Source organism: Salvia splendens, chromosome 6 (genome assembly GCF_004379255.2).
Source record: "Salvia splendens isolate huo1 chromosome 6, SspV2, whole genome shotgun sequence".
Taxonomy (NCBI): domain Eukaryota; kingdom Viridiplantae; phylum Streptophyta; class Magnoliopsida; order Lamiales; family Lamiaceae; genus Salvia; species Salvia splendens.
Genome location: NC_056037.1, coordinates 7,374,572 through 7,400,590, shown reverse-complemented (window position 1 = coordinate 7,400,590; position 26,019 = coordinate 7,374,572). Strand labels below are relative to the sequence as shown.

General features: G+C 34.0%; 4 protein-coding genes across 5 annotated transcripts; 3 read left to right on the top strand and 1 right to left on the bottom strand.

Moving 5' to 3' along the window:
• Nucleotides 1-1,239: 1,239 nt before the first annotated feature.
• Nucleotides 1,240-2,539, top strand: LOC121808709 (senescence-specific cysteine protease SAG39-like). The gene is made up of 2 exons (XM_042209303.1): nucleotides 1,240-1,579; nucleotides 1,959-2,539. The coding sequence occupies exons 1-2, from the start codon at nucleotides 1,240-1,242 to the stop codon at nucleotides 2,537-2,539; spliced, it is 921 nt and encodes a 306-aa protein (XP_042065237.1).
• Nucleotides 2,540-17,160: 14,621 nt separating this feature from the next.
• Nucleotides 17,161-19,565, top strand: LOC121808602 (peroxisomal membrane protein PMP22-like). The gene is made up of 7 exons (XM_042209170.1): nucleotides 17,161-17,320; nucleotides 17,465-17,563; nucleotides 18,472-18,573; nucleotides 18,704-18,779; nucleotides 19,039-19,109; nucleotides 19,216-19,301; nucleotides 19,392-19,565. The coding sequence occupies exons 1-7, from the start codon at nucleotides 17,249-17,251 to the stop codon at nucleotides 19,441-19,443; spliced, it is 558 nt and encodes a 185-aa protein (XP_042065104.1). The 5' UTR covers nucleotides 17,161-17,248; the 3' UTR covers nucleotides 19,444-19,565.
• A 152-nt stretch (nucleotides 19,566-19,717) lies between these two features.
• Nucleotides 19,718-23,126, top strand: LOC121808599 (probable rhamnogalacturonate lyase B). 2 transcript variants are annotated; one of them, XM_042209168.1, is made up of 14 exons: nucleotides 19,718-20,129; nucleotides 20,213-20,334; nucleotides 20,445-20,495; nucleotides 20,591-20,710; nucleotides 20,783-20,902; nucleotides 20,981-21,293; nucleotides 21,374-21,529; nucleotides 21,614-21,720; nucleotides 21,805-21,895; nucleotides 21,971-22,112; nucleotides 22,205-22,361; nucleotides 22,483-22,599; nucleotides 22,676-22,799; nucleotides 22,876-23,126. In XM_042209168.1, the coding sequence occupies exons 1-14, from the start codon at nucleotides 20,088-20,090 to the stop codon at nucleotides 23,110-23,112; spliced, it is 1,899 nt and encodes a 632-aa protein (XP_042065102.1). In that variant the 5' UTR covers nucleotides 19,718-20,087; the 3' UTR covers nucleotides 23,113-23,126. The 2 variants fall into 2 exon arrangements, with proteins under 2 accessions (XP_042065102.1, XP_042065101.1); XM_042209167.1 differs by having other exon boundaries at nucleotides 20,445-20,504.
• A 33-nt stretch (nucleotides 23,127-23,159) lies between these two features.
• Nucleotides 23,160-25,430, bottom strand: LOC121808601 (5'-adenylylsulfate reductase 1, chloroplastic-like). The gene is made up of 4 exons (XM_042209169.1): nucleotides 25,250-25,430; nucleotides 25,018-25,176; nucleotides 24,749-24,878; nucleotides 23,160-24,405 (listed from the first exon to the last, which is right to left on the bottom strand). Exons 1-4 carry the CDS (start codon nucleotides 25,323-25,325, stop codon nucleotides 23,379-23,381), a joined length of 1,392 nt encoding a protein of 463 aa, XP_042065103.1. The 5' UTR covers nucleotides 25,326-25,430; the 3' UTR covers nucleotides 23,160-23,378.
• Nucleotides 25,431-26,019: the final 589 nt, after the last annotated feature.

The window sequence follows — 26,019 nt, the reverse complement described above, 5'->3', positions numbered from 1 at the left end:
CAATGCATTTAACTTTTTAATATTTCTAATTTTCTTGAAAAAATGAAACTTTCAATAAAAATAAATAATCCCTAATATAATATATATACCTTCAAAATTGGATAGAGAAAACAATCTTTGATTGGTTTTTGGTATTAGAGTTCAAATATAGATTAAATTTACGTGTTCGATAAAATAGATAGAAAATTTGATTTAAAATGAAATCATATTCTTGCCCTCAAATTCTACCCAAACAAATAATGTATGCATTACCCAAATATATCTGTACCGAGTAAATCATTATCATCTCCAAAATAAATTTGAAAAATAAAAATAATTGGTGATAACAAGATTACAAACAAGAAAAAAGTCTACACATGTTCATTAACTCTGGTCCTAAGAAAATTTGAACCCAACAACCAAACACTGGTAATAAGATAAAACACTAGAAAGTGGTGTTCTACATTTTTTATATAAAATAAAATTTCCATTTTGAAACTATAATTCACTATAACTATTATTGCGCCCCAAAACCGAAAAAACCAAGATACACCACTAGCTAATGTTATAATGAAGTTTAATTTCCTTAAATCATGATTCATATCCCCTCATCTTTGTATCCAATAATTGAAATTTGATTTCAGTTATAACTCGAATAGATTTATTGGTATCAAACATTAATAAGTTATTAGGTATATCACGTTTAAAATATTTTCTTGCCTGAAAATAAAATATTAGTATGTTTTTAATTTTAATTTTAGAAACAATACACTTTACATGATGTTATTACTTATTATCATATACTTAACGATTACAATCTATTCATAGTATATGTTAATCATAAAGTAAATGCAAATTAATAAATCAAATATATTGTAAAATGATTTGTTCATGCTCAATGTTCATGAATATATAGTTCATACTATTTAAAATTAATTCAAGATACCACACATGAAAATTCATTAATATAGAATTATCTGAATTTTAATGCCATGCATGATCATGATCACTCATAAAGCGATTGTCATCCTGCATTTAAATTCACGTAATAACTAACATATCTAAATAGGAACAATGCATGTCTATATATACACACACCTGTTGTCTATCAAAACATCTCACATTGGTCAATCAAATCCACTAAAAAATATTTAATACACCATGTCTGCCAATAAAGAATATTATTATACAGTTCTTTTGTTGTGCATATTTGCAACTTCGTGTTATCAAGTAGCATCATTATCGGATGACGACAAGAACATGTATATGGAACATGAGAAATGGATGGCTCAACATGGGTTCAACTACAAGAATGAGGAAGTGAAGGAGAGAAGGTTTAAGATATTTAAGGAAAATGTGCAACATATTGAAAGGTTTAATCTGGAAGGAAATCACACATACAAGCTTGGGATAAATAAATTTGCAGATCTAACGCATGAAGAGTTCTTGGCTAAGTATGCAGGAAATTTCATGCCATCATTCGAGATATCATTATCGCATCAATCATCTTTTACATACAAAAATGTGAAAGATGTACCACCTAGTCTTGATTGGAGAGATTACAATGTTGTCACGCCTGTACAAAATCAAGGGTCATGTGGTAAGTCTCACACTACCTCTATTGGCTACGGTAACATGGTGGTATATATATAAATATCTATGAAATGTGGTTCAACAAAACATTTATTGTGATAAGTAATTTTGAGAATTATAGATTAAACCTACAAATTACCACACTAAACTCTTTACACTTAGCCAGTATCACGAATTCAATATAAAGTTATCACAAAGTTCAGCGCGGTGTTGTCACATGTTTCACAATATATCTTTTACTTGAACCACATCCAATATATGCATGTGTTTGTGTTAGACTAACTCAAATACTTAGGGTGTATTCTCTTAGATTGAAAGAGGTACACAATAATTAGTTTCCACTATTTTCATTATTGAATACATAATTTCCATGCGCATACATGTAGGATGTTGTTGGGCATTCTCAGCTGTTGCCGCAATTGAGGGCATAGTAGCCATACGATCAGGCAAGCTGATCCCATTATCCGAGCAACACATTATAGACTGCAACTACTACTACGAAGGTTGCATGGGTGGAAGAATGGAGCATGCTTTCAGCTTCGTGATGCAAAACGGGGGTCTTGCAACTGATACCGACTATCCTTATACTGCGACTCAAGGAGCATGCACCAATAACAAACCATCATCTCTTTTTTCAAAGATAAATGGCTTTAGTTTTGTTCCTAGCAGTGATGAGGCTGCTTTGTTAGCTGCAGTAGCTAACCAACCTATCTCAGTAGCTATTGACCCAAGACTCTTCCAATTTTATCATAGTGGGGTTTTGACGGGGGAGTGTGGAACTCATCTCACTCATGCAGTTACACTAGTTGGCTACGGTGAAAGTGAAGACGGAATCAAGTTTTGGTTGCTTAAGAATTCGTGGGGGACAGGATGGGGAGATGGTGGATATATCAAAGTGCAAAGAAATGTAGATGTTAAAGAGGGCATGTGCGGTATTACATTGTATGCTACTTATCCCAATGCATGATTTGTTCTACACCACTCTACTGAGCTGTTACTGCTATTATGGTATTGCTACAAGCCTAGCTACAACTATATTTGATATAGCAAATTTGCACTAGAGAAGAAGGCTATATGAACTAGTTAGAATCATTTTGTATATTTAAATTTTAAGGTGTGTATGTTTTTTATCTCTATAAATAGAGTGATATATGATATCATTTAAAATGAAGATGACATTTTTGTACTTTAATTATTTGTTTCGAGTGATAATATAGTTGTGCACTCTTTATATTCATCCTTTTTCTTTAATAGATGGTATATAAAATTATGTACTTAAATATTTGTTTTGAATGATAACACAGTTATGCACTCTTTATAACACCATAAATTGAAATTGAAGCATGAGATGTTGAAACAGTCGCATTCCATAAACCGATTCGAATTTCAATCGTTGAAATTTGACATTCAAACAATTTCAGTCCATTCAGTCAACTGGAATCTCCCAAGTAGAGTCTCCAAAATCGCTCTCCCACATATCTAAAGCAACTCTACTTTTGAACAAATGGAAAAGCAGCTCAGCCCTAGTGTGGAAGCCTTCATTGAAATTGATCCAATGGTGGCAGTCAATCTTGGAAGCCGTTGCAGACAGAGTTGAAATGCAAAAAAACATCGGAGATCAGAGTAACGAGTGGATCGGTGGTTGGGATGACGCCTTGGCGACTGTGGCAAACTCATTGGAGCATGGAGGCCAAGTGGGAATGGTGTTTGATCAGATGTATAGAAGCAATGCCGGATTGAGGAATCGATACAATTGAACATAGGAGGGGATGATTTGGAGAGAATCGAAACGGAGAAATGGTGGAGATGAAGGATTCTTCCATCAAAGGGAAAGATTGATGAGTTTGCAAGCAAGATTTTCTGATCATGCTAAATAGTTTGTATACCACTCATGTAAAGCTAATTACAACACATGAAATTATATCATTCTATGTCCAAATCTGATTTAATGAAAAAAAAGCAAGAAAACTAGCCCCAGTTTTGCCCTCATTTAAGTGCAAGTTTTGGCCAACACAATCAACTGACCAATTGAACAATTTATCTTAGAGATATATGTTGTGAAGAGCCCTAATTGGCATCCAACATGTATAAAAGAGATTTGCAGAAACTTATTGGATTGAAATCACAAAATAATCAACTCAATTATTAACCAAGGGTTAGTTCAAGAGAGATGTCATTTGCATCTTCGCCGGCCGCAGATTCCCCAATAGCTCCCAACTTCTCCTTGCACATCTGGTAATTAACATGGATACATATTTGTCTTAGAAAAATGCATATATGTAATTATGGGCAATTGCAACAATTGAAAGTTGGTGTATTTAGAGGCAGAAAACTAATATAAGGTCAAAGTTGATGTATTAGTTAGATGCAATTAATCGAAAAAGTAACTAAATCACTAACATTATTTAGAGGAGGTTCTTTGCTGCAGCCGAGGAAGTCCTTGAGCACGAAAGAGTGGTCGGTTTCAATGTGTTTCAGTTTCACTTGTTGCCTGCAGATGATCAAGACCTAGAATAGTTTAGTAACTCAATGGGTTTTTTAGCAACATTTGATTAAGAAAAAATAATTTTACAATACCATTTGGGAGGGGTGTCAGGATTAATGAGGCTGGATAATTCTTGATTGAGTATGTCTTTGCTTAGAACTCCGCAGTTGCAGCTGTGAATGGAATGCGATTCATGGTTTTGTTGTGATGGTACTTGTAGCTTCTTTTTCCTTTCGGATGTAGCACCTGCACTTATTTACATTACTTTATCGCCCAAATCATATGTATAAACAAAAAACTGATTAAATTACTCCACTAACAAAACTAAAATTGAATTTCACAAGATATCGTAGCTACATCCTAATTAATTATTATAACATCCAAACATCAAACTACTATTACAACTTACAGGTACGTACCAAATACCTAAACTTTTTACCTTTTAATTAATAAAGGTAACTTAAATTATACACACACATATAATTAAATACTCGAACTATATATATCATAAAGCACACAACGTATCTCCAAATTATTTTTTCATCATATAAAGATTTACATGGCTCGTTAGTCGTGCTCTGGATTTAATAAAATAAAATATATTGGGATTTAATAAAGTATAATTTTAATTTTATGGCACAATAAAATTAGTGACAGATCCGTCAATAAAAAGCTTGTTAGTAAAAATTATTAGTGACGGATTTATCCGTCGCTAAGGTTGCAATGACGGAAATCAAAGGCGGCCGCCATGGTAAATTCGGATTAGTGACGGACGATTCTGTCACCAATTAGTGACTGACTTTTCTCAGTCACTTATCTGTCACTAATTCTTGAATTTTCAGCTGCTGTCACTAATTCGCGTTTTTTTGGCAGTGTGTTAGTTCAGCAATAATCTGTTTTTTGACTAATAATAGTAAACAAGTTAGAATTCTTGGTTAGAAAAGTATTGAATGATTTAGGAAGTAGATGAGCCTTAAATACATATGGAAGTATTAGCATTTGCTTACGCACCACCTTGTATGATTTGATCTTGCTTGGCGCTCCTGTACATCTGTCCATGACAGAAAGAATGAGATAAACCATTAAACAAAACATACCTTAAAAAAGTTAAATACAGTATATATATGTATGTATATCATTCTAAAGAATACGTCATTTCTCAAAAAAATATATCACCCTAGAAGAAGGGTTTTGTCTTCAACCTGAATATGGCTCTTGACATGCGTTACATTCAGCCCTTTCACATTCATCAACTCCAGCACCATTTTCGGAGTTGCCCCTATCACCAAAATTCAATGTAACTAATTTACTAAATTAATACTCCACCACTACAATTTAAATTAAATGAATTCGGTCTTATCAAAGTTTAGAAATACTAGTAATAAATAAATAAATAAATAAAATACGTACATTTTTTTTTTATCTCCATGGACATGCAATTAATAGATTAACGATTAGTGAAAGGGTATTAGTGTATAATTATATGAACTTTCGCTGAGCACTAGTCTCAATCTGCACAATAGAAGAAACTAAGACACATTCAATTATTGTAATTTTTCACACGGTTGACATTTTTCGATAAATTAATGCATTTATTGCTAGCTGAAATTACAAATTAATGCCGCGTAGACATCCATATATAGGCTGTTTAAGTAAATGTAAACATTCCGAGCGTCCACCTCAACATTAATTTGGTAACAAACAACTTAGCAATTGTATGGAAAAAATCTAAATAATCGAAACTTGAGGTAGAATTATTAGTTGGTGCGCAAAAGCTAGAATTCAATCAAAAAAATGGTATAGTATGCAACAAGCATGTGTGTGATCTTACTATCTCCGCCTCCCAGGCTTTCAACGGCGTGGATGAAGCATCGGTGAAGCTCTTGCGTCCATCTCAACCGCGGTATTTTAGACCTAATGTAAGGTCTAATGCCTCCATTGGAAGTGGCAGGAGGCGGAGAGTAGAGACTCCCCGCTCCCTGCTGCCATAGAGGCCAACCTGAGGGCTGATTTCGAGGCGGAGAATCCATGGCTGGTTTACTTAAGAATATCACAGCATGAAGCGCAAGATGAGGTCTCTATATAGGCGATAAATATTTTGTTTTCTTGAAGCGTCGAGGTCAATTTGGTCAATTTGTTTCAATTCTCTCACGGATTACCATAAGGTCGGGATAAGTTCAAAAATACTCTTATAGTTAGATACAATGTTTTTTATTGAACTTTTTTTAAATGGGACGTTCCACTTTAGGGAAATTTTGGCAGTGAGCGTTCAAATTCGACGGATTATTATTTGACGTCATGAATTCATGAATAAAAAAAATATCATTTATACAGATTTTAATTTAACAAAAATTTATATAGATATTATGTGTTGAAATTTCATAAACAATGATGGTTGGATTATATGTTCACTTGTTAAGATCGTTCCATATAAAACGTGACGTGAATGTTAATTTATTTGGCAATAATTAAATTTACAATAATATTATGTCTACTTATTTGGAAAAAATTGAAGATTAGTATATTATAGGTGGGATGGGATGCTACACAATTATCTATATCGGTTTAATTACTCATTTTAAAGTTTGATTATAAATCAATACTATATAGGATAAAAGATGCGATTATATTTGTGAGGAAAAGATAAGAATGAATGAGACTGGAGAAAAAATGAGTGCAGAAATTATAGAACTGTTACATAGGAAAGAGAAAATGGAGACTCTTAATCAGGGACGGAAGTCTAGGGGTTGGTCGGTACGGTATGCCGTACCGACCGTGCCATACCGCATACCGTACAGGAAATTACGGTATGTCAAAATTCCATACCGATATCGTACCGAATTTCTGGTATACCGGAATTCCGGTATACCGAAAATTCGGTATGATAATTTTTGATACCGTTACCATACCGTAACAACGGTATGCGGTATAGTAACGGTATACCGAAAAAAACCTATTGTATGCAAAATATTTATAAATGTAATATATATATATATATATATATATATAGGGTCATGTTAATGTCCTTTTCTATCATTAGATTTAAGTTCCAATTCGATTTGGATCATTGGATCTACGAGATGAACGACCCGGATTTGATTAGTAATTAAGCACCCCGTAGTTCATTATTTCGACTATTTCGTGCATTATGAGGGTAAATTAGTAATTTTATAGTATCAAATCTGGAGAAAACGAGGAGGCGCGAATTTAGCGGGATACACCCAATGATTTTCATCGACCGCCTCATTATTCACAAACCGTATTTACACCCCTTATCTCTCCACTATCCTTCTCAAATTCCATCCGACTTGCAAATCCCTAGCCGCCGCGGACATTGTTATCGGTGATTAAACCGTTTTTCAGTCGAATTCCATGCTTGTCGTCGGTTCCGAACATTACTCCACCCCGTTCTAAGCAGAGGTAGGGTTTTTCCGAATGTTATTGAACTGCTTCACTTTTCGAGTTTGAATAACGCTTTCTCCAATAATCGATAGGAACACAACACCCACACCACAATTAACCCGATTACCACCAATCGACCGGATTTGGTACTACAATCTAACTCCCTGTTGTTTGGTTGAATTCCTGCGCAGATCTTAAAATGCGAAAAGAGGACGGCCCACCAATTCGCAGCCATCCCAGCAAGATGGTGAGCTTTTGTGTTTCGCGTTCAACTGTAATTGCTTTGTATGTTTGGATTGTAATCCCACATGCTTTACCGTAATTTGCACAGTATTTTAATAATTTTTGTGAATTAATTTGTTTACTGTATCCATTATTCGTGTTGTTTTTGAATTTATGTGCATAAAATCAGTCAATGTTGGCTTGTTCCAACATTACTTGATATTAAATCTGCATTATTTGTCAAAGTGATTACATTATTTTAATATGTGAATGCAGTTTGCGCATATGCGATTTCAATTGGCAGATAACGAATGCACTTTGTTTATATTCATTTAATCACATGGTCTATGCATTATTTTGGTATGTCAATGCATTATGTTTCCTATATGAGTACATTGTTAATGTTGTTGCTTTGGTTTTAGATTGTGATTAAGTAAATTGAAAATGTGTTTGTTCATTGCAAGACAGGATCTCTTCATTATTTTTAAACTGTGCCTACATTATTTTAATATGTGAATGCATTATGGTCATTTCTGATGTAAATTGGCAGATAACAAATATGATATTTGTCTATTCATTTATTCATATAAACAGAGCATTTTATTATATGTCAATGCTTTATTTGTTATCTTCCTTCATGTAATCATATAGTCCATTACTCGTCAAATTCTCTTCATTATTGTCCAAATGTGACTACATTATTTTAATATGCGCATGCATTATGGTCATTTCTGTTTGAAATTGTCAGATAACATATGCATTATTTTCCTATATACCTGAATTACCTGTATGGGTAGAATTTGGATGTTGTAGGTGTGGTTTTAGATTGGGAAAGAGTAGATTGTCAATCTGTTTGTTCATTACTTGGTATAATGTCTTCATTAATTGATTATGTGATTGCATTATTTGGATGGTTAAGTGGTTACATATATATATATATCATGTATGCTGCAGCATGCTTGTGTTATGATTGCATTATTCCACTATGTGATTGCATTATTTGCTGATGTGATAGCATTATTTGAAAATGTGATTGCATTATGTTGGATCCTGTTGTAAATCTGTTTGTTCATTACTTGGTATAATATCTTCATTATTTATTCTGTGATTGCATTATTTGGATGGTTAAGTGGTTACATGTATATATATCTTGTATGCTGCAGCATGCTTGTGTTATGATTGCATTATTCCACTATGTGATTGCATTATTTGATGATGTGATTGCATTATTTGAAAATGTGATTGCATTATGGTGGATCCTGTTTTAAATTGTCAAACATTAACTGGAATATGTGTTTGTAAATTACACTATATAGTCGGTGCAGTATGTGTACATGTTGAAGCATTATTTTATTTTACACATGAATTAATGTTCGTTTGGCAGTTTTGTTTCTACTATATACCTATGTTTGTTATTCTATGTATTGCACGATTTATGATGCAAGTTGGTGCTGCTCGACAGGGACAAAGCAGTTGAGGAGCAACATAGAAGATGCAGTGGATGATCTACTGCCGGTTGGAATAGCCCAGAAATTCCGCGAACGAATTACGGAAGCTTCAACCAGCTCTGCCCAAAATGACTGTGAAGACAAGAAGAACAAAGGCCGGAGGGAGGACTATTTGTACTGTCGTCGAACAAAGGCCGGAGGGAGGATTTTGCAGCAGCTAGTTGAAACAAGAACGACAACAACATTGTACTTCAAGATGTGTCCAACTGATTTGAAATAGATTTGTAGGGTATTTTTTCTAGATTTATGACGATGTAAAGCACTTGGGATGGTTTGAATTCAATTTCCTTTCAACATTATTCTATTCAATATGTACATTATTCACTGATCTGTGCACATTATTAGATACTATTGATACATTATTTACTGTATCAAATCTGAAACGCATTAAAAAATGAAATTTAATTCATTTGGTGGTGCTATAACCTATCCCCATGGGTTACTAAACCCAAGGGGAATGATTCAAACTCTATGCCCTTTGTGATGGTTCCGTTTGTGAGTGGGTACTGCAACCTAGCCGCATGGATTGCTAAACCCAAAGGGCATGAATTCAATTTCCTTTCAACATTATTCTCTTCAATGTGTACATTATTCACTGATCCGTGCACATTATTAGACACTTTTGGTACATTATTTACTGTACCAAATCTTAAACGCATTAAAAAAATAAAATTTAATTCATGTGTTGGTGTTATAACCTAGCCCCATGGGTTGCTAAACCCAAGGGAAATGATTCAAACTCTTTGCCCTTTGTGATGGTTCCGTTTGTGAGTGGGTACTACAACCTAGCCCCATGGATTGCTAAACCCAAAGGCCATGAATTCAATTTCCTTTCAACATTATTTTCTTCAATATGTACATTATTCACTGACCCGTGCACATTATTAGACACTTTTGGTACATTATTTACTGTACCAAATCTTAAACGCATTAAAAATGAAATTTAATTCATGTGTTGGTGCTATAACCTAGCCCCATGGGTTGCTAAACCCAAGGGAAATGATTCAAACTCTTTGCCCTTTGTGATGGTTCCGTTTGTGAGTGGGTACTACAACCTAGCCCCATGGATTGCTAAACCCAAAGGGCATGAATTCAATTTTCTTTCAACATTATTCTCTTCAATATGTACATTATTCACTGATCCGTGCACATTATTAGACACTTTTGGTACATTATTTACTATACCAAATCTTAAACGCATTAAAAAATGAAATTTAATTCATGTGTTGGTGATATAACTTTCTACCCAAATTTATCAATTAAAAACAAATACACAAAATCATAGATGTCAATTACACGACTAATATAATAACTTTCTACCCAAATTTATCAATTAAAAAAAACTGACGTCTGCAATTGAAAAAAGTCGACAACAATTTCTTGATAATGTCTTCAATGGAGAAAACAAACGATGAGGGAGAGAAGAAAGATAGTAGCGTGTAATCTATAGAAAAACTGTTAATACATAAAATAATACTTACATCTCAATGAACAATCAATACACGAACTCTATATAAGAATTGGTGCAAAAATTTAGATACCTATACAATTTCATTGGACTAGAACTTCATGATTGTCTCGAAATTAATGAAGGAATACTAAACTAACTTCTCAAAAAAAGAGCTTCATGATTGTCTCGAAAAATTGCAGAAGAATGTCTTCCCAATACATTTACCGTAAAATAGGAAGAGAGAAAAAACTTAATTAAGGAAAATAAATCAGATTATATATTTACCAAACTAGAAGGAGAGAATTTAGGAATTAAATTAACCGATACAAATTTGAGCTCCCGAAACTGCCCTTTTCGAAATTTTTAATGATTAAAATTAAATTGATGAGGCTTTATTTTCGTCCATATGATTATGAAAATGGATGGACGAGATTGAGAAGGTGATTGGATTTAATAGGTGCAAAGGATTTGAATACAATCCTATATATATATATATATATATATATATATATATGGATGGTTGTGATGATCTGCATTATTAGTCGGTGTGCATTATTCAACTGAAAATCTGCATTATTACACTATAATGGTGCATTATTAGTCGGTGTTCATTATTCAACTAAAAATCAGCATTATTAAATGACACGTGGCATCAATCTAACCGTCGGATGACAAAATCGTGGGGCTGAGATTAAAAAGAACAATAGAACAAAAGATACAAAAAGGAAATTAATACATCCCTATATATATATATAAATGTAATATATATATTACATTTAAATTTTTTAAAATTTTATTTAATATAATATAATATATATATATATATATATATATATATATAAATGTAATATACATTTTTTAAAATTTAATATAATATATATCCAAAATATTACATTTAAATTTTTTTAAAATTTAGAGAATTCTATTTTTTAAAAATTTTTAATATAATATGTATATAAATGTAATATATATATATATATATATATATATATATAATAATCTATCGGTATACCGAATTTTTGATATATACCGAAGATTCGGTAAACCGCGGTATAGAAAAATTGATACTGTTACCATACCGAAACACTGCGGTACGGTATCATACCGTACCAGAAACTGCGGTATACCGAAAAATCGGTATTTTTGGTATTTTTCCGGTACGGTAAGTCCGGTATTTCGGTATTTCGGTATAATTTCCCACCCCTAGACGGAACTAGAACTTTGAATAAGTCGGTGCTAAAATTATAAAAAATAATAGTATATATATCTATAACAGTAATATTTGATTATTCTTACCTTCTTTAAAAATTTATAAAATGATGAAAACACAATTACATTATTGAATTACAAATACAAAATTTATATTTTTTATATGAGATACTGTAATATTCATTCAAATTAATAAATTTAGGAAAGTTTTGGTCAATATCATTATGTTTGGAATTAGAATATTAAATTATAAACTTTCAACTTTTCACAATTAATTACAAAAAAAATTGTCTTTGAAAATGATTAAAACGATAGTCTTTTATTAAAATGAGAAAACAAAAATAAAAGAAATATATATAGCCTAATAAAAAAATTGAAATTTCTTGATTTTATATTCTATTTTCAACTTTTGAATAACATTTTATACATTAACACATAAACACATAAATTTTTGATATTTTGGAGATATGTAAAATAATTTGATACATATAAACTAAATACTATTATCCTATAAATGCAAGAAAATTAGCATATGGAGTAGTATTGTTCCACAAATAAAAAAAATGCAAATTTGATTATTCATTATAGATTTATATCAACTATTCTCAAATCTCGAAACAAACTAGAAATTATATTAGTAGGAGTATATCACGTCTTATAAAAACCATAGAAATTAAAATGTAAATAAATAGAGGACCCCACACAGCTGTAAATTTAATTGTCATAATTACTTTCTAATTCTCTCCCTCCTCTCTTCCGTCTCCTTCCCCTTCTTTCTGTAATAAAATGTAAAAGGTGCAGTGCAGACACAGACGGCAATGGTGTGAGTACTAGGACCGGCGGCGGCTTGGCCCACGCCTAGGTCCGTCCCTGCTCTTAATTCTAATATATAAATTATAAGTATGATAGATTAATTCTCTTTCAGAAAAATTGGAAATGAATAATCCATTTGTCAGTATGTAGCAGATTTATGATCGATATAGTGTGCTTCTATGCTACCTTCGATACGTACATGTATCAGTATCATGATATATATGTTTGATATTTACCAATAATTTTATTTTAAATGAAATGATGATTCATAAAATAGTTTAATAAAGTATCATCACTTCAATCACACCAATAGTCTAAGATATTATACTAAGGTTGACCTAAGAATTTAAGTTATTGCATGGGTCCAAACTGGTTGTTTTGAGTTCATGTAATCTTCAAAAAAGTCTTACTCAACTACTCACTTGGTCCTATTTGATTCGATTTTTATTTGGATATCTCATTTCAATAAGTCATTTAAAAAAATAAATCAATATCATTATTTTTCTGATATGTTATCGGACAAATATATTACTAACAAAAATAACATTTCTTCTCATGTTGTATAATAATTTTTTCATTATTTATTTTCTTAGCATTTGTGTCGGGATTTCATGACTTATTGAAATTAGCAGGGAGTAGTAATTTACTAATACAAAGTAACACAACACTTGAAATTCTAAGCTTATTTAATTCGATCACATCCAGCTAGGAAATTCCAAAAAAAAAAAGAAGAATAAAAAGTAAAAGTAATGATACATTGCATTTAAGTAAAAAAGGCAACCAGCATAAATATAGATCGATCCACTCTGTGCTGCATTTCACCTATTTTCATTAATCACATACTCGTGTAAAGCATGAGCAGAAGTACCAACAAAGGAATAAATTCCCATTTATTAATTTACAATTTTATGCTGCCTCCAATAGTCAAACTATGCTGCTCGAGACCTGAGTTCGAATTTAAAAAAACATGCTCAGATTGTGAATTCTCCTAAGTTGGCCCATTTAAAAAGAATTGTAAGAGAAATTTAAACAAAAATTACGCTCATTCGTCATTTTACTAGTACTAAGTGAAATGGAAGCATATCACAAAAATAACGGAATTGATAAAAAAAAACATAAATATTCTAGTTTTTGGAAAATAAATATAATAGGAGTAATACTTATTAATTAAACTTGACTACAAAACAATGGAAGTCAATGTTTTTAAGTGGTTTAGAAAATATAAGAACTTAAAAGGAAATAAAAATGAAATTGCGACATATTTGGCCTTGTTACTATGGAGCTACAACATCGCTGGTAAGATGCTCGGAAATTTGGGATTTCATGAATAAGAGTGGAAAAATATATCAAAATACTAGTACAAACATTAAAATAATATTTGGTTTATATTTCTATATTCGTGCAAATAATGTTTAAGTTGTGTAAATCAGGTTTAAATAAAATAAAATAAAATTTATAAATCAGGTTTGTGTCATTATCGTGTTACGTTGCTATTGTGTCGTGTCAACCCAAATTATATTGTACAGTACCATTAACAAGTCTGTGTGCAGGTCATGTTCAGGTTTAAAGGTAGTAGAGCAAATTTGTGTTAACGTTGAAAGTTTTCTTAATAAATTGGGTTTGGGTTGGATCATTAATAATGACCTTATGAATTTACTCGCATTCCCTTCATCCCACTTAAAATGACACATTTTCCTTTTTAGTTTGTCCCAATTAAGATAACATATCTCCTTTTTTGGAAACTTTCTCTCTTCAATTAATATACCCTACCATTTTTTCTTACTCCTATTAAATTATTCATCTTTCATTCTCTTTCTATTTAAATACTTACACCCACATTTTCTCTCTTCAATTAAACACATTAACTCATAACTCCTAAAATCCCGTGTCAGCCAAGGAATGTGTCATCTTAGCCGGAACGGGGGAATACAATTTATCAGCCCAATTTTGATATTAGAATTTGAGACTCATAAAGAAAATATTTTTTTATGATTGGATTTTCAAATAATTCAGTACTACTGTATTGCCCAAATCATAGCTCAAAATATAGAATGAAATTTCAGAATTACTAAAATAAAATCCATCAAATAATAACAATTTCATTTCTTAACATATGTCTATCAATAGAAGGGGGATGGTCTTTCAAATAATCCTACATTTATTATTTATACATCCATTCCATTTCATCCTTATTTCATTTCATCATATCCATGGTTACCTCTAATCTTCAACAGGGATAACAGATTTTATATGTCTGATCTTAATTAACATAATTAATCCTCATTTGTATGGTCTCCTCTTCAGTATATGAATAATAATCTCAGCCCAGTAGGACCTCCAATTAATATGGCCTATATGTTTTAAAAGGCCTAACTCTTGACATAAATCCTAAGACCTAACAACTTAACTTGGCAGGCAACAACATTTAATTTTACTCCGATATAAATTCTTGGAACTAAAATCTGAGGTCAACGATTTAATTTGGCGGCGTAAAGCATTCAATTTTGATTTTTATACGATTTATACAAATCTTCGCATTCTATTATACAAAGGCCTAATTTGGCGGCCTATAGTGAACAAAAATAATTATATCAACCTTTTTTATTTGTACAACAAAAGTGTACTAACTACTCCCTCGATCCGTGAATAGGAATACCAATTCATTTTTAGGCCATCCGCAATTTGGATTCACGAATAGGGTTAACAACTAGAGTGATGCTAAATGACCATAATATTGCTTATCATAAACAATTTTTTGGAAGAAACCGGTGGAAGTCGAATTGATGTCCACAATTCTCAAACCTCGATTAAAGCATATGCTATTGCTGCCTATCAAGACTCGTTTAAAATAATTGCAGCATTTAAAGGTTGTGAGATTAATAAAGAGACAATGAAAAAGTTTAAGATTTGAACTAAGAATTTTCCCTAGATTTTATACAATTGCATGATATCGTACACCCATTTGACACGTTAGAGAATCATTAAATTAGATCTCAACACAATGCATGGTGAATGAGTACGAGCACCGAACAACACTATTAAAATATGACTGTACACTTAATGAAGAAACCAATTTCTTTTTATTAGTATTATACAAAAATACTTTGACTCATGGTGCATAATTATCACACTCACTATAAAACACAAGTAAGATAAAAGTAGATAATAACCTATTAATTTCGTATATATCTGGTGAATGTGTGAAAAATTTAAAAGAGATAATTGCAATTTTAATCTCCATATCTGATACTTGTATAGTTGCCGTCCCTATATTAGTAAAAAAAATAAAAATAAAAATAGGATTGCAAATTTAATCTCTATATCTGATACTTATATAGTTGTCATCCCCATATTTTAAAAAAAATAAAAGAGAGGATTGCATTTTTAATCTCTATATCTGATATAGTTGTCGTCTCTATAGAAATTTAATCTCTATATCTGATATACTTGTATAGCTGTCCCTATATTCATAAAATACTTTCACATGTATTTGAATTTTGATATAATACTAGTATTATTTAAAAATTGTACTCCCTCCGTTCTTTCATAGTTGTACTCCCTTCTCGCTCCTTTTTATTTTTTCCATAGTGAATTTCATGAATTGGAAAAAATTACACTAGGTGTGTCTGAATGACAATTTTGCCTCTGATTAAGAGTATAAAGAGTAATACATGACTAAATTGGCACTTTTCTCATTTTAGAACTGCCAACCTTTTTTTGCTTAGTAATTAATTAGTGCCAGTTTTAGAATATTACAACCTTACTCTTAGGTGTTGCATTCAATCTTAGTTAAAATAATATTCTCATCGTACCATAAAAATTTAAAAAAAAACTTAGATAGACACGAATTTAAATGAATAATTGATATAGTAGAATATTGATAGAAAAAAATTACAATAAATAATTAAAGTGCAGAGAAAATAAAGTAAATAAGAGAATAATGTAGATACGACTCTCTTCTATATTATTATCTCTCTTACTTTACTTTCTCTTCACTTAACTATTTATTACTATCATTTTCGCAAAACAACGGTAAAAAATAAATCAATCACTTAAACTGGAATGGAGGAAGCATTAAAATATAGAAGTAAACTATTTTAATGAGATAGCCTAATGTAGAAAGAGTCTCTATTTTGGAATTGATAGAGTAGTAAACTACAATACGAGTATATTATATAAGATGAATAATTATTAAGTACTCCAATATACTCCTTCTACTCTAACTAAATTAAGTTTTTTGAGATGTTTCAATTAAATTGAGTCTTTTTTATATAAAAATAAAACATCTAATTATTCTTACTTTATCTTCATTACTTTATTCTCTTTTTAAATTTTCTATTTTTATTTTACTTTTTACACAATTTCAAAACTTTTCTGTCTAAAAATTTTAATTGAATTTAATTGCGACAGATTAAGTACTAGTATCTAATAAGTCCAACTTTTGGTCAATAAATAAAACAGAATTAATTTTATAAAAAGGTACTCCACGATACGTCAAATCATAAACGTGGTTGTTACAGTGAGAGAGATTTTGATTTTCTTCTCTCTGTTTGTGGGATCACAAAGTCAAAACAAGGAAGAGCAGCGATGGGATCGGTAGCAAAGAATGGCCTTCAACTGTATCTGACGCAGCTCCAGCGACATCCTTTGAGAACCAAAGTATCGTCTTCCCCTTACTTTTCTTCTTTTGTGATTTCATTTTTCCACTTTATCATGATTTTTTAAAATGTACTGATCAATTGGATGCTAGCCTTCTATCATTGTTTAAGTTTTTAAATGTATTCATTGATTTTTGGTTCATAGGTGATAACGGCAGGAGTGATTTCGGCGATTAGCGATATAACGGCGCAGAAGCTCACTGGCATCAAGAAACTTCAAATCAGACGCCTTCTCCTCAAAGTGGTGAGATTTTGTATTTTGTCTTTTTGTTGATGGATATGTTAATTTGTCGATAGTTAAAAACCTCTCGAGTCTCAATTGTGGCATTTGATTAGCTCTTTCAATCCATGATATCAACCGAAATTTATGGTTTTTTTTTATGTTTTTTGTTTGTGTGTGTGTGTGTGTGTGTGTTTATTTCTTAACTGACAATTACGCTTAGTTTTTCCAGCTTAGCGAAAAATTGGTAGATGGGGTCTCTGGCTTTTTGTTTGTGTGCTTGGTGTGAATAAGTCAACAAAAGGGGTGTTCATAGTGTGAAGGGGTAGGTAGAGCTTCTCTTTATAATACTATATACTAATATGTAGAGGGTAAGGGTTACATGTGAATCACACACAAATATCAATATAAATATATATATATATATATATATATATATATATATATATATATATATATATATATATCTGTATATCACACACAATATCATTATCAACATATCAATCACATTATATCAATATAAGTGTACTCAGGTAGTGCCTGTTAAATCTCAAATCAATTGTACTCGATTAAATGACATCTTATACATGGAGAAAGGCTATAGAATTTAAATGGTAGTAATAGAGACTGATGCTGTCTATCTTGGTGCACTGTGATTGCTTCTTTTCACTAATATAGTTCATGTGAATGATGGTTGCTACTTCCGTGTACAATATATTCTAGCCACAAAACTGATAATTTTGTCTGAGTTTAGTACTCCTAAAGAATCTTTCGTGAACCCAGTTTTCATGTTATTTAGTAGTATGAGGTGTGTAGTCAATGTGTGCCATGTACCTTTTTACTCATGCTAAGCTGAATGATCTTACAAGTCTGAAAGAAACGTGTTCATAAAAAAAAAGAAAACAAGTAATCCAAGGTTAATCTGATTGCAGCTTTTTGGCTCTGCTTATCTTGGACCCTTCGGGCATTACTTTTACACACTGTTGGATAAAATTTTCAAGGGGAAGAAGGATAATAAAACTGTTGGCAAGAAGGTAAATCTCGTGCTTTTGCTACTTCTTTGTTATCTTAGTTTACAAACTGAAGATTTCCATCTCATTGATCTTCGAATGAGAAGAGCTTTTTTTTATGATGAACTTACTATACAAACTGAAATCATTTCAGGTTTTGTTGGAGCAACTGACGTCTTCACCGTTGAACAACTTGGTTTTCATGCTATACTATGGATTAGTCATCGAGGGTAAGTCTGGTCGGGTTTTTCATTGTTTTTCCTTTTTTTAAGGAAGAGGTGGTGAGTCTGTTAAAGCTTCTTTGTGATCAATATCTACTTGCAAGAATGAGACATGGAATGCGGTTTCTCGTACTCTATAAAATAATTTGGAATTTCAAGTTGAGAGCAGAAAAAAACATTGATAAGATCTGTGGCTCTGATGCATGTTAAACCAATTTAATGATCAGATGGGAATCTGGTTGATTTATAAGTCGTTTTACATCCACAGCAAGGCCATGGCTTCAAGTGAAGTCCAAGATCAAGAAGGAATTTCCAGCGGTGCAGTACACAGCATGGACGGTCAGTAAAACTACTTTTATTTGTTCTGTCCAGATCTTCCAGTCTCAAACAAACAAGGCATAGCACATTAAAAAATGCAACTAATCTTGATGCCTATCTTATGCAGTTCTGGCCAGTTGTCGGATGGGTTAACCACCAGTATATACCGCTGCATCTTCGTGTTGTTTTTGGAAGTACTGTTGGCTTCTTCTGGTACGGTGTGATACAAGTTTTTGCGCTTGAGTTACGAGTGATGTGTATTTCGTCGGATTATGGTTTCTAACTATCTTGTGTTAAACACAGGGCTGTATTCATGAATCTGAGAGCTAAGTCCATGGCCATAAAGAAAAGTTAAGCTTGTGTAACAGCAACATATATGTATTCTGCAAGTTGTCTCTCCGACGACTATTAGTGTTGTATGATGTGATTTTTTAAGTATGACAATTTTAAAATAAACTCTCAACTTTTATCTTGTGATTTATGACTCTTCTTTATTCTTATTGCCTTCTTATATGGACTGAGTTATCTCTGATTTTATTTGACCAGAAAAGCAGGAGCATTATGCCTTAGAGAAAAATGATAATTACAGTAGTTTTTATTATAGAATGTGTTCTTATCTTAGTCAATATTGAACGCAATACATAATTGTAAGTTATAGTAATAAATAAATATTTAACATTCATGCTTCTATCGTATATAGATGATCAAAATTAACACTTAAGTATGAATAAGGTCGATATCATGTTTCGACTATGTTATCATCTCTTCATTACCAAACAAATCTAGAACTCAGGATGCCTTTGCTTAGAAAAAACTCTAATTATATTGAGAGCAAATTAATCAACAGATTTTGAGTTGGTAAAACCAAGACAGATAAAGGCATAAAATGTATTGCCTTTCGATTAAATCAAGGGCATTTTAACCATATACTATTACTACTACATTGCTCCAATTTTAAGGTATTCTGATCTGAAATTAGAGATATCACACATTTTAGCCATGTCGAAGAGCAATGTAACTCTATCTGTCAGTGGCTCCAATGTAAGCTCATCTATCCCCTCTTTCTCTCTCTCTCTCTCTCTCTCATTTATATTTACATATACATGAATACATTATTGTCTCAGATTATAATTGACAATGTATTGGTACGGCTTACAATAATGAAACCACAAGGACTGCTCACAGCCATAAAGTATGCTGGAATAGACAACTTATTAGACACCAAATCTAACCAACTTAACAGAGGGTAAGTTTCAGTTCTTTGTGGAACTTTGGAAGTAATAATTCTTGATATCACAAAAAAAATTTAAAAAATTCAAGAATCTTATGTTAATCACTTATCATCAAATTTTGCAGTTACTGGGACATCAACTGGAACTTGCCAGGAGGCCAAGACAGATACCAATTGTACATATTGTGAATTGGATTTGTGTTTTTTCTTTGATTTATGGGGTTTAAAATTTTGAATTTTTGAAGAAATGTGTTGTGATCTTTATGCACAGGCTAAGGGGATCCGAATATAGCGTGATCAGTTTGAGCAACGATAATCTGGAGGTCTCGTTTAAGTCTAGCTATGACCCTTCAATTAGTGGGACAAGGCTTCCCCTAACTATAGATCAAAGGTGGATACATTACTCACACAAACAACTTGCTTTCATAAAGCAAGCGTTTATCATATTACATCTGTCTGGCAGGTACATTGTAAGGAGTGGAATTTCGGGTTTCTACTGCTATGCCATCTACGAGCGCCCTCAGGGATGCCCTGCCTTTGACCTTGTTCAAACACGCATGGTGTTTAAGCTGCAACGTGACAGGTGAAATTACATGTGGTCTTACTATATGGATATGATGTTGATAATGATACAAGGAAAAATGAGAATATGAAATGATAGGTTTCATTACATGGCGATCACGGATGAGAAACAACGCGTAATGCCAATGCCAGAGGATCTACTGCCAGGCAGAGGCAAAACGCTGATCGTGCCCGAGTCTGTTTTGCTCGTTAATCCTATCAATCCGGACCTTAAAGGAGAGGTTGACGACAAATACCAATATTCGATGGAAAACAAGGATGGTGGAGTCCATGGATGGATAAGCTCCAACCCTAGTGTGGGATTCTGGATCATCTTCCCCAGCCATGAGTTCCGCAATGGTGGACCCACAAAGCAAAATCTCACGTGCCACACCGGTCCTACCTGCCTTGCTGTAATAAGCCTTTTCTTATGCAATGAAACTAGGAAAGAAATGGAATGCAAGATTAATGTGTTAATTTGATGGTGCAACAGATGTTACATGGAAGTCACTACATAGGGAACGACATGGTTGCTCACTTTGAACAAGGTGAAGTATGGAGAAAGGTGTTCGGACCCTTCTTCGTCTACCTCAACGCCACTAAAGATGTCTCCCAATCTTACAATCTATGGACAGATGCAAAGAAACAGGTATAATAAATACTAGTATTATTCATAAACAATAGATCAGCTATAGTATTTTTATATATGCAAACGTACTTGTGTAATCCTAAGACGGTAATGGAGGAGTCGTTATGGCCGTATGATTTCATCTCATCGCCATACTATCTGACATCCAAGGAGCGCGGCTCTGCTACAGGAAGACTCTTTGTCCAAGATAGGTGAAGATATGATACATTCATTAATGCATAATTTCTAACAACAAAAGTAGCATATCTTATTCCATGTATGTTCATATGAAGCAGATATATTTCTGATTCGCTTATTCCTGCAAAGTCTGCCTTTGTTGGGCTATCAGTTGCAACAACGCCCGGTTCTTGGCAAACTGAAAGCAAGGTTTGGTTTTTTAACTACTTTCTCTCCTCTTCATATTTACTCTAATTTGAGATCTTATTTTATCTGTTTTTATAGGATTACCAATTCTGGGTGCAAACAGATTTAGATGGAAACTTTAGCATAAAAAATGTTGTGCCAGGAGTTTATGGGGTTCATGGTTGGGTTCCAGGTGTGATTGGTGATTACCTCTACCATCAACTTGTTACTATCTCTCAAGGTAAATCCATTATTATTCAAAATAAATAGGTTGAATATCAGTAGAGCATACATAGGAAATGAATATTTAGTGACTTGTTGTTTATTGATCAGGATTAGAAACAGAGGTAGGTGATGTAATCTATGTGCCCATAAGAGATGGGCCAACTGTATGGGAGATTGGTTACCCAGATCGAACTGCAGCTACATATTATGTGCCTGATGTCAATCCCATCTATGTTAACAAATTGTTCGTCAACACCCCTGAAAAGTATGATTCTCATCTTTATCACTTTTCAAAGCAAATCAAATGCATTGGAAGGAAGGAAGACAAATTTTGTGGGATGAAAAAGAGTATTGAATGATGTGATATTGCGTGTGTTGTGATTCAGATACAGACAATATGGACTATGGGATAGATACACAGACCTAAATCCCAAGAATGATCAAATCTTCACTATAGGGGTGAGTGATGCAAGGAAAGACTGGTTCTTTGCTCATGTCGATAGGTACAAAAACACATTAATCTAATCTTTTACTCATTTTCTTCATAAACTTCATCACAAACTCAATGGAAATGCACAGGAGGAATGGAAACAATAAGTATGTTCCGACGACTTGGGAGATCAGATTCTACCTACAATCGGTTGCTGCCGGAATTTACAAGTTGAGATTGGCTATTGCCTCAGCCACCCGCTCCGACTTGGAGGTCTTCATTTCTACATTCATCACTTTTCATAAAGTAAACATTCTGATTATATTTTTGTGATTGATGAATGATGCAGATTCATGTTAATCAAATGAATGGTGAGCAGCTAGTGTTCCAAGTGACAAATTTGGGTGGCGATAACGCAGTTTGTCGGCATGGAATCCATGGACTATACCAGCTTTTCAGCGTTGATATATCATCAGCATTGTTGATCCATGGCGACAATAGCATGTTTCTCACCCAAGCAAGAGCTGGTGATGCACTTTGTGGAATACTTTACGATTACCTAAGGCTTGAAGCTCCACCAACTTGATATGAAACTCCAACTACAATTACTCGAGCAATGTAATCAACACCATATGATTCAATTCTTAACTCTACTGCATCTTCTAAGCAAACACGAGAGATCTTATCCACGTCGAACGATCATTTAACATGGGCGCTATCAAAACTTACAAAATTGAGACACTGAAACAATATCACAAAACCAGAGATAAACTATAAGCATAGCTACTTTAGAGGCCTCACCACCATCCACCACCCATCTATATACTTTTCATTGCACATGCAAAATGCCTATCATTGAAGAGCATTTACAAATGCCATCAACGATGCCACGTCTCTGTTCTCCGATGGATACTTAATCGAACGCAGAGAATGCTTGGGGAAGAAGACGATGGTAGGGAAGCTTCCCAGCTGCAGCTGCTGCTGCGCGAAGGCCTTCTCCTCCCCGTCTGCTCTGAACTTTGCCACCTTCACTCCCGAACCTGCCAGCGCCTCCGCTAGCTCCACGTACGACCCCTCCATCGCCTGACAATATTGGCACCAAGGGGCGTATAGCACTACAAGCCACGCCGCCTGCCTGTTTTCCAGCTTCAGCAAGTTGTCAACTCCCAGCCGGCTCAAGGTTACAACGTTCTCGCTGGTAAAGAGATCAGCGACCGGGGCAGTCTCACTGGCATTGACACCATTGCTGGTTGAGTTCTCCTCCTTGATGTTGCCCTTGTGCAGGCCACACTCCTTGGCCTTGGCATCCTCCCACCACCACCTTCCCTCACGCTCATGCTGCCCAGGTAGGACCGGCCTCGTGCACGGCTCACACCCAATAGAGATGTATCCCTGAGCGTGCAACGAGTTCACAGGCACATTCATTGCCCGGAGGAAGTTCCAGACATCGCTTCCCTTCACATTAGCCACCGGATTCCACTTCACCAAGCTCCCTACTCCACCATCCAAACCTTCAAAAACAGGATCGACTTGGACAATGGGGACTTCTGATCGAGTTCCAGGAGACTGATCCTTGCGTTGGCCAGTTATCCATGCCCGGAGCCCCTTGAGGGCCTGCCTCAACGGCCTCACCTTCCTCACACGGCAGCACTCTTGGTGGCCATCTTCATAGAAGGAGAAAAGGCCCTTGCTCCTGACCAAAGCTTGAACTTCGAGAGCATCTGGAAACATGTATTGAATACGAATCCCATACTTCTTCTCAACTTCATCAAAGAGTCTATACGTCTCTGGATTCAACCTCCCTGTATCAAGGCTGAAAACCCTGTACGGCCTTCCTGTTAAATGAGCATATTCGATCAAAGCCACATCTTCAGCCCCACTGTACAGTTATAAACATAGCACCAGTTAGCTAAATGATTCAAATGTGACAATATTGAGGCTGGCACAATGAGTCAAACGTTATTTGAGAATCAATTGAACTCCTAGGCATGTGCTTCGATTCACTAAAAGTCACTCGTGAAATAAAATATTCAGCCACTTTTTTGTATCCTTTCCCACCGTAAAAGGTCCCCACACAGTCTTTATTATAAAAAAATAAAACACACATGAAGTCGAAATTTTCAAATAGGAAAAGAAGAAATTGGTTTGGTACTATAATCATGATTTTTAGGATCACAAACAGAGCATCAAATAAAACGATTGAGGCAGTGAGAGAATATTACCTAAACGCGATAGCAATATCGTTTCCGAATTTCTCTAGGGCCTTATCCATAATCTCAAGAGGAGAGGCATTTTGGAGTTCCTCCGCCAATTTCTGGAAGTCCTCTTCTACCTCAGCTTTTTCTATCACCTCTGCAGAATTTTCGAAATTAGAAAATGACCAAGCGAAAAAAGGTGTAAATAAACAAATAGTATTGCAAGATATATTAGTATTAAAAAAAAGTTAATAAATCTACATGCGCACTCCAATGAATAGTAGTTTGCTACGTACCAGGAGCGACCACGGTTGCAGCCGACGGAACGATTGAATCACTCCTCTTCGGCTCCGCGTTCAACGGTTTCACGGCGGCGCAACGACGTCGTGAAAGCTTCAGCGACGATGTTGGAAGGTGAGACCTATCAAGTGGCTGAAATGAACCGAATTGCGCAGCTGAAACAGAGAAAACGAGATTAAGAAGACGATCGAATTAATTAGAAAATGTAAAATTGGGACGAGATCATACCTCTGGGCTGCTCAAAAGAGGAAGATGGAGATGAGCTATGAACGGCTGCAGGCGAAGAGGATACGGAAAACGCCATTGATGAAATGAATTCTCGCTGTAAATCCGAATTTTGGTTTCTGGGTTTCGGAAACTGTTGTCAAAATCGGTTTGTGGAGTGTGTTTGGGTGAAAGAAGAAATGGAAAAATATATACCAGCAGGGAAATGAAAGGCGGGGGGCGGCAGCGCCAGGTTCATTGAACCTGGACGTATTTCAAGCATCGGGGAGTATGCTGAGGTGGCACTATCTGATTGGTTGTGGAATGTAGAGAGTGGATGCTGATTCTTCTCTTTTGCCGGCCGTTTTGCGTTTCTACTTTCTACTTCAATTTAAGTGAAATTGCTCCATTTTTTTCTTGGAACGCTTTCATACTTGCGTATTAAAATGAGATGTCCTAAAATCTTTAATTTTAGTAATTTGATATGGTATAATTCATTTATAGATGGGAAAAGTCTTTTTATCTATACTAATCATCTGTTTTATATAGCTGGGATAAATGAAACCCAAGGCCCGAAAAAAAGGCGGCGGCCCATCCAGGCCCGAATGAACAGTGCTATTTTTCACTATTGGGCTTAGTTAATTAAACCCACAAAATTTGAGGGATTGAGCACTGTTTCCATAGGGTTTCCCCTCCTACCCCCATTATATGATCCTTGATGAATTGTTGGAATATGAATTTTGGGTTAGAATAAAACTCGTTGATTCTTTCTCTCCATCATATGATTGTTAGTT